This window comes from Tachysurus fulvidraco, chromosome 15 (assembly GCF_022655615.1).
Source record: "Tachysurus fulvidraco isolate hzauxx_2018 chromosome 15, HZAU_PFXX_2.0, whole genome shotgun sequence".
NCBI lineage: Eukaryota > Metazoa > Chordata > Actinopteri > Siluriformes > Bagridae > Tachysurus > Tachysurus fulvidraco.
In genome coordinates, this window is record NC_062532.1 from 12,424,273 (window position 1) to 12,433,758 (window position 9,486).

General features: G+C 40.0%; 1 protein-coding gene across 1 annotated transcript in view; it reads right to left on the reverse strand.

The window, feature by feature from the left end:
• ntn1b (netrin 1b) overlaps positions 1 to 6,044 on the reverse strand; it is a 42,620-nt gene extending 36,576 nt beyond the window's left edge. The window contains exon 1 of the mRNA XM_027141534.2: positions 4,303 to 6,044. Coding sequence (XP_026997335.1) covers positions 4,303 to 5,323 — 1,021 coding nt within the window. The 5' untranslated portion in view covers positions 5,324 to 6,044. The remainder of the gene's footprint in view (positions 1 to 4,302) is intronic.
• Between the last annotated feature and the right edge of the window lie 3,442 nt (positions 6,045 to 9,486).

Here is a 9,486-nt window from a genome sequence, read left to right on the forward strand (position 1 = left end):
ATTTAAGTGTCGGCTTGCAGTATTAAAGCTGTCTCAGCCATTCAAGGTCTCAATACCCCAAACGCTGAGTACATGTTTTCTCCCTTAGCCTGCTAATGTGCTCATGTTCTCCAGTGGCTGGATCACTCGCCCTGAGCCCCTCTGCCAGGAAGTCAGTGCGCAGTCTTTGCTGGCAGTGAAGTCCTGATGGGGTATTAGTAGGTGTCTAAATTTCCATGTGGCCAAGAATCGCCAAATCTGTGTCAGAATTTACTGCCCAAAAACTTGACCAGAAAGCCACCTGCTTCCGATTAACAAGTCTCTTTCCCTCTCTCTCTCTCTCTCTCTCTCTCTCTCTCTCTCTCTCTCTCTCTCTCTCTCTCTCTCTCTCTCTCTCTCTCTCTCTCTCTCTCTCTCTCTCTCTCTCTCTCTCGCTCCCTCTCGTTCCTCCTACCAACCCTTTTCTCTCTTCTCTGTATGTTTGTTTTCATTTTTGTGCTTTTTTCTCCCCCTTTCATACGGGCCCATTTTCTTTTCATGTTGAGACAGTATTCAAGAATGACAGGGAGGCATTTTTATGTCAATTTGTTAAACTTCATTTCCTGTTTTTATGCAACAGTGAAAGATTTTTTTCAACTTTTTTTTTCTAGTTTTGCTGTCGGATAGGAAACGTACTGCCACTGCAGATCTTTCGGTCTCATTGAGCGTATTTTGATTGCACTGTAAAACAAGCAGGCAGCTTAAAAAACGTTACAGTTTGCTATTGAAATGCATGCAGCTTGTGAACATGCCATAAGAACATTTGTAAATTTAATACAGATAGTTTGCTGTCCACAAGCAAACACACACAGAAACACACAAAGGACTGCGCTAAATTTAATGTCTGGCATTGGAAAGCTGTTGTGCTGGAGAGTTTCAGAGCCACGTGGTCCTGATGTCATCTTTTTACAAAATTCTTTCAGCCGCCTTGTGATCCAATATCAGCACGATGAAACCCACAGATGCTCCGCAGACCCGCAATTCCCAACAAGCTGATCCAGATTTAGTAGAAATCCCTCATGTTTCAGTTACTTCAATAAAATAAGCGTACTGGTTCAGTTTACATACACATAAACTGCAGTTTCTGAAGGCTTGAGAAATGATTACTTTCTACTCCCCAAAAATACATTCATTTTCAATTATATAAATGTAATTTGTGTAATTTTTTTCTTTTTCTTTTACAATACAGTGGTGTACTTCACTGTAACCACAGTCTACAAGCAGAACAACTGTGGATTAATGCCAATTAAGAGTTTACAAAAGCAAAAAAACAAGACAAAATCTAAAGACCACCGTGCCTGGTGTCTATTTTTAGGGCTTTTCGCTGAGCACAATGCTGGTTTGACTGGGAGAGAAGCCAGTTTGCTACTGATATAATCACGGGCCCTTCAAAACTCCACTGCTTGCTGTAGACATGTTTGTGCACACGGAGGGAAACTTCTGTTTAAGTTGATGGTAACCAAACGTACTCTCAAATAAACACGACGATAAGGATGCTCAGGCACAGAGTTTAGCGTTTTAATTTTTTTTACATTAAAGCCTTCTGAGAGAAGGGGTTATAAAAAAAAATTCATGCGTATATATCCTGACAAATTCTTGCTATTTTCTTCCTCTCTGAACTCATATGGAGGCTGACAGACATGATCTCTGTATGGGCTAAATGATTTTCCTTTGTGTAAGACTAAGGGACAAATTTATCAGGCACAAAGGCGCCTGCAGCTCCATTTACCCCGGGGTGGTAAGCTGAGAAAGCATACAGGTTGAGCCAGGCATGTGGGTGATGTAGTTGGCTGATCGTCCCTCGTTCTGGCACTGATAGTGTGTATACAGACAGAGTGCCGTTCACTGAATGACCTGTTTCTGGCTCATGAACTTACAAACATGTCTATGAAATGGTGAACTATGCCTGTGGTATTTGCTCTGCTGAGTACTGATACTGTAATATAAACTTTAATAGCCCACAGAACAGAGTCATAAGAGGTCAAGATCATCATGGATATCAATTAGAGTACAGGAAAATAAGTCTATAGGTAATAAAAAGCTAAAATTTATAATATCACAAAGCTGTGTTAAAATCAACTGTAGACTAATAATAATCATAATTATAATAATGGACGACAGAGGTCCAATGATAAAAAAAAATCCAATTATAGTTCATGTAAGGAATAAAACACTATAAATTATAAGGTTTTAGAAAAATAATATAATTCATAATGAGGTGTTTGGTAATGAAGCTGTAATTTATTAGACAAAGTTTATTAATATAAACCTAATTTGAAATATGGCTGGCAACATGTTACAGAAAAATCATCGGCACCTACTTTCAACCCTTATAGACCCTAAAAACACAGCAAAGTACGTTTTATTGCTTATACTGGCTAGAATTATGGGTTTATATTTTCAGATTACAGCAAAGCTTTAAAAGTCTAAAGCAAGCTCAATCACTGTTACATTATCATGGATTTACTGTATGTGTCCAAGGAGAAACATACTGAACCCTGTGCCATTCTTTCTCAGTACTACCATGCAAGAGGAGTCAAGTATTTGGGAATAATAACTAGGCGAAATTGATATTTTGCAATACCTTTATGAATGTATTCAGTATTTAAATTTAAACTTTCACTCTAGGGCTAACAATCATTTTATTGACCAATCCATTCTTTTGGAGTCCACAACATTGCGTGCAAAAACCCAGGCTGGAATGTTGGTCATCACACAGTTCTGCAAATAAAGGTGCCCCCATATGGCAGTTCACGGGAATCTTACTTTGTTATCCTCACGCTCATACCTGCAGCTCTCCTGACGAGAGACACTGACACATTTCCCTCCGATGCAGAGCAGGAACTCATTCACTCTTTTATATCTAATCACTGAACTGTAGCAGCAGCCTTAGTCTTCCAGCTGGGTCTTATTTTCTCTCTCTCTCTCTCTCTCTCTCTCTCTCTCTCTCTCTCTCTCTCTCTCTCTCTCTCTGTCACACACACACACACACACACACACCTGATTACAAGATCATCTGTGATAGCAAACCTGATTCTAGATGGCACTTGACCAAGATACACTGTAGATCCTGATGTTGACAAGGTAAAGTGGGAAAAGTTCAAAGACTGATGGACAAGAACAGATACAGGTCTGAGTTAAATAGACAACATGCCCAGTATCGATGTCAGTAATGTAACTATAATGTAATTTGCTATAATCCCAAACCTATCATCAACGCATAAAAATAGGTCTACTCCGCACCCCTGCCTAGAACATGTTATACATTTGATCAGAAAAAATCAACAAACCTTCATTAATTCCTCTCCTTCACAGATATTATCTCACATCTTATCAGGAAACACAGCGTTTTTCCCCACAGTGTAATTTATTTGGCAGAAAGTAGCAGTTTATTCCTTCCATGCCAAAAATGTCAGCAAAACTGATTTAATCTCAGCTTCGATCTGATAAAGACACCTGCCATGGAATAACATGACACGCATGAGTCCCTGTGAAAACCTCTGGGGTGTGAAGGTTTCCTTCCTTAAGAAATGGTGCAGACTAAACTTACATTGTTACAGCAGCTGACAATCTTAGATAAAAAAACATCCTGCGTTTTTAATTTCCACCTTTGTGTCAGTCATTATTTAACAATGCAGTCCAACAAGCATAATAATGATAATATCAAATGTATTTACTCATCCAGCTTTGCAATGGTGGCACATACACCACAATCTAAAACTTCATGTAATATTCGTTCACTAGAAATTTCTATTGTTTATTCTGCATTTAAAACTAAGATGCACTATATTTTATTGTATATGATTTCAGTAGTCTATCTTATTCTTTTCAAATTGCCGTCAAATTCATACTGTGTGTGTGTGTGTGTGTGTGTGTGTGTGTGTGTGTGTGTGTGTGTGTGTGTGTGTGTGTGTGTGTGTGTGTGTTTTACAGGAAATGCCTTTTATTTAAACTTTCTCACACTATTATTCTTTCACTGGGTTATTTTTTGCTGGTTAACACATTTATTGGTTTTGGCAGTATAAATGCTGCTGTCTCTTTAGACGCTGTGTTCTGACCAAAATGTTTCCTCAAACGGACTCGACAATTTGTCTCGTTTCTGGGCGCAATTTTTATCTTGTTAAATATGTGCGCTTCCAAACTCTCATAACGCATTTTAGAGGAAGTTAAGACACTCGAGCAATATAGCATATTTCAAATCCATTCGTTTTAAAAGATAACCATTAGTATAAATTGGGCTTAAGCGGTTTTTTAAAATCCCTGATAAGACTGAGGTGAACTTACCGACGCACTCGTTGGCCTCTCTGGCCGTTGCGCGCTGCCATGGTCGGTCATAGTGGAAGGGTTTGCACCTGTCACACTCGGGTCCCGCAGTGTTGTGCTTGCACTCGCACACCAGGTTGCCCTCGCGGTCGCGCACACACTTTGACGCGTGCCCGTTGCACTTGCAGCGGCCACCCACCTGCAGATCGGACACGGAATAGAAGTACGAGTCCCTGGCCAGCTCCGAGTCGTCTTCGTTCTCGTCTCCAAACGTGTGCAAGCGGCTGAACGTCACCTTGATATCAGTGGCCGTGACCCAGTCCTGCAGCACCGGGGAATTGTCGAAATCGTGCGCTGACGGCCGGCCGTCCAGAGTGCTGAACGCGATGAGGCCGCCTGCGAGCGGCTGCATGTCCGTGTGCGAATCCGTGCAGATGGCCTCCTGCTCGTTCTGCTTGGTGATGGCAGCGCGACTCGGTCGGTTGTACATCTTCTTACACTGCGTCGAGTAGAACTGGAACGGCGTCCATGTCTTACCGTAGTCCATCGACTTGTAGATGGCCATGGACTCGGGCCGCGGCGAGCAGAACTGCAGACTCACGTAAGTTACCTCGAACTTTTTGCCTAGCGAGAGCGTGAGAGTGACGTTTTGCGGGTGCTGCACGTAGCTCTCGGACTGCCAGCACGTGAGGTTGTGCGGGTTGTTGAGGTCGGTTAGGTACGCGGCCGGATGCGCCTTTTTCGGGTCGGTCGCGTCGCACGTGTGGCAGTCGCGCGTCCTCTCGTCGCCCTTCTCGCTTACCACGCAGTAGCGCGTCGCCGGTGTGCCGCAGGTGCTGGACGCACGCACGTCCTTACCGAAAGCCGCGTTGACGAAATCGGGTATGCAGCGGCGGGGGTTGCCGTTCTCGTCGTAGCACGGGTCAGGCGGCGAGGACTGCGCGGCGAACATGCTCATGCCGTAACCGCTGCCGCCGCGCGCTCCCTCCACCATCACGCACAGCGCCACCAGAGTGCTCCAAGCCACGAACAGCCGCAGCATCGTCCTACAGGCGTCCGGTTTGCTCTAAATGCACAGCCGATGCAAAGAGACAAGTTCTGCTTCTCCGCGCGCGCTTTCAAACTCCAGAAGGATCGGATCCTATGCGCGCGGGCATGCAATCAAGAGATGAGAGCAGGCTTGTCACTGTAGTGCACGTGTTTTCTACATTAAAAACAGACCACCAAGATGTCTTATAACAACATAAGAACTTATTCCAAGTGAAATTGTAGTCTTAATTCAGTTTTCTGAGACCTAAAAATGGCCAATGCTCTCGATGCAACGAAACCAACGTAGAAACGTGCACACAATTGCTGTGGTGCTAAAAAAGCGAGCAAAATCTTACGAGACTAGCGAGAAAATGTGCACTCGGAGAAACAGCTTTAACCGGGCTGAGGAGTCTGGACAACGGCTTAAAGAAATTACAGGGTGCGCTCCGTTTTCTTTTCACTCTCTTACTCACTTTCGCCCGGATATGTTGTAATCTCACACTTTTCCCCCTTCAACCTAACGCCAACGATATGGAAAAAGAAAACCTGCTATTACTTTTGCTAGTATAGCTCTCTCTCTCTCTCTCTCTCTCTCTCTCTCTCTCTCTCTCTCTCTCTCTCTCTCTCTCTCTCTCTCTCTCTCTCTCCCCCACTCATTCACACCAGCATGTCTCTAAGTGTGTGTCTCTGAGTGGATCTGTGAGTGTGTGTCTCACTCTCGCTGCTGCCGCTGTGTGAACAGAATCCAGTCATTCAGCTGAGTTTGAGCTAAAAGAATAGGCTACACGCCAAAGGGGGCATCAACGGGCAGGTGATTAGTAACACTCAACCCAATTATATCACTAATCCCCGTCCAGCTTATGGAGATTTTGATTGTGATTACTGGGATGAGTTTTGTAAACTAAACCCACACGCATGTTTATCTAGAGAGTGTATCCCTTTCTTGAACCAAAATATACTTTCATTAAAATGAGCAATAAACCAATCTTATTTTCTTGCCACATTTAAATATTTACCTTTCAATTTTCGAATGTGATAGACTTGTTTTCTTCAGAAATGACTTCACCTGTGAGCAGAAGCTTTCACGTGGTTATGTGCATGTCTGAACGAGGGTGAAAATACATGTATGTGGCCATGAAATACATCTAGACGTGTGTATATGTATGTATTCTGAGTGTGTGAATATATGTATGCGTTCGTGGTGCACTGCAATAGACTGCTATCTATCCAGATGTGTTCCCAGGACATTGAACATTGTGACATGATGTCCATAAAATGTGATCACATCTAAAAAAAAAAAAAAGCATGATTCATGTCAGAAAATCATGTGCACATAGAGAATAAATAATGTACAAGAAAACTACGTATACAATATATATATATAGAGAGACACTCTCTCTCTCTCTCTCTCTCTCTCTCTCTCTCTCTTAAGGAGATATTTTGACAATTTTTTATATTTTTCATGCTAATTATATCTTCAACTTTAAAACTCAAGGTTTTGAAGGTTAATCAGTTTTTCATTGCAGTCCAATTTTATAAAACATACAAGGTCTAATTGTACAGAATATGTACAGCAAGACTACTTTTTTCTTGGTGAAGTATGATGAAATAGAAAATAAAGAAAAATCAAGAGTCGTCTATTAAGTATTGCAAAATATTGTCAGTAGTATTACTTGTATTAAACTGCCAAGAAACAAATCTGAGAAAAAATGTATTTTGATGGCTTGCTCCAATGGCCAGTGGCCTCTGAATACATAAATGAGTATAATACAAAAACAAAAAAAAACAAACAAAAAATATTTAAAAAACAAACAAACAAACACAACATTAGCAGAAGTGTTTTAATTTTTAATTGACAGAAACAGCACTTGTTGAACACCGACTGCCTCAACGATCCTCGCCCACGTGTTATAGACACGCTCAGAACAACACATCGAAATGCGACAGCGACATCGTGTGGTGAAACACAGAAATGCACATCAAACAGTTTGAAACGAAAACATAGATCGGGGAAAAGCATGCATCAATAACTGGAGAGTTCAGCACCATCATGTAGCTGCACTGTTAAATCTAACCCATCTAACCAATTAAACACTGAGTTACTTAATCTGTGTGTAAAAAGGTTATTCAGTTTCTCAAAGAAAATTATAGTAAATGTTTCCACACAACAATTTCCTCATAAATGTGTACTTTCACTTTGAGTTATCCCCAGTTTTTTTCTTCTTTTTCACCTTACACAATAAAAGTCTTCACTTGCATTGCAGCATAAAGATTATTTAACTGTTCTGTTAATGGAAGCACAAGCATCAACTAAACAGGTTCTCTCCCAGTTAAGATCATCATAAAAATCTACAATGACATATTGTAGACACACTGCCAAAAAAAGCTCTATGTTATTTACAGGGCAGAAGCTCAAAGCGTAGGTGGAAGTCCTCCTTTCCCCTTTTTCATTATGATTGGTGTTTATATTTTCCTCTGCTGACATGCAATGGAAATTTCTTACCTCTGTACCCACCAAGAGCACTAAGTTACTGGAAGAGTTGTAAAAGATGTGTGGATAAAGGTTCCCCTTTTACATCTTCGCTATGGTTTTGTGTGTTTCCCCCCATAATGCTTAAAGATATACAATACGTACATTTGACCTATTGTTGGCCTTAATGCTGGTCAAATTCCTTGTTTGACATGAAGTTATAGGCTTTATTTAAATGCAATACCTGAAACTAGTTTCAGCCTTAACTTTTCAAACCAGCATTAAATGAGGAACCTCTTGAACAACAGGTGAACCACATCATCACATCCTATGTGTCAGTTAGACGCTTTCTATGCTAGTCTTCCTATTTGAATAGGCCTAATTTGGAAAAGGTTTGAGAAGAGGATATCATATATCCAGCTTCTGCAAATCCACAACAAAACTAAACACACAATATATTTTACTGTAGTAATGAACATTACACAGAAGTAGAATTACTAAGAATATCACACCATGACATTCTTTTCTCAAACTTTTCTTTTTTTGTGTCTTCTAGTTAACAGTGAAATGCATTCAAGAGGAGAGGAAGTTGAGGTTAACAGTACACATTAAGGTATCACTAATGAAGTGGGAGTTCACATAGCCCATTCAAATCTCCACAAAACTCCGAAGGACATAAAAAAACAACAGTTTAACGGGTTATCCAGAAGTATTTTGTGTTCAACTGATGATTTCAATATCCTAGAGTTAAGCGCTGGTCATAAACTAGTCAGCAAATGTAGTTTGTATATCGGTGGTAAGTTGGTGGAAGTTTAGGGGTTCAAGGATGTAGACAGTACAAACATTTTTATTTAGGGTTAAATTATAACATGTATGTAATTATTAATTAATAACATATAAAGATTACTAAATGATTGCTGTCATTCCTTCCTATATGTTGACTTTTATGAGTGATTATAAAAAAGGTCTTTAAAAGTGGGCCAAACAGAGTTACCAATAGTCTTTGGTTAACCTTTGTGTTACTGAACTTCTGATGGTTTGAGGCACAGGTGTAGCTGCTTTTCTGTTTTTTTTTTTTTTTTGGCTTTTATAAACCTCACTCTCACGAGAACAGAGGATCAGCAATCAAAAATATCCAGGCAGCATATGCTGTGGTCAGAAACCTACTACTGGTAATGGGCTATATATATAACTGTTCTATGGTTTAGGCATTGATAATGAATTTAAAATAATGTATTTAAAATTTGTGAAGACAAAAAAAAAATGTCAGTAGACAATATATTGTAATATATAATATAATTATATATATAATTCACAATATATTGTCTCAAATAAACATGGGAAAATAACTAAGTTAATATTTTATTTATATATGAAATAAAATATGTATTTCATATATAAATAAACATTTATATTTCCTGATATTTGTAGCGTGATTTTAAAGTGTGTTATATAATTCTTAAGCTGCAGAATTCTTGCTTGCACTAATTACATCATGCCTCTGACCCACTTACGTCACCAAACTGTTACATTGTTCTTTAGTGATGTTTTTCCGGGCAACGTATTTTTTGAGTAGTTGTTTGCTCTGGTCATAGTGGTGTTTGCGGTGTTTAAGGTCATTGTCTTGCTGCATGTTGAAGTTCCTCCTAATTAGACTGGACGCATTTCTTGTAAATTGGCAAACAGAATGTTTATGTAAACTTCTG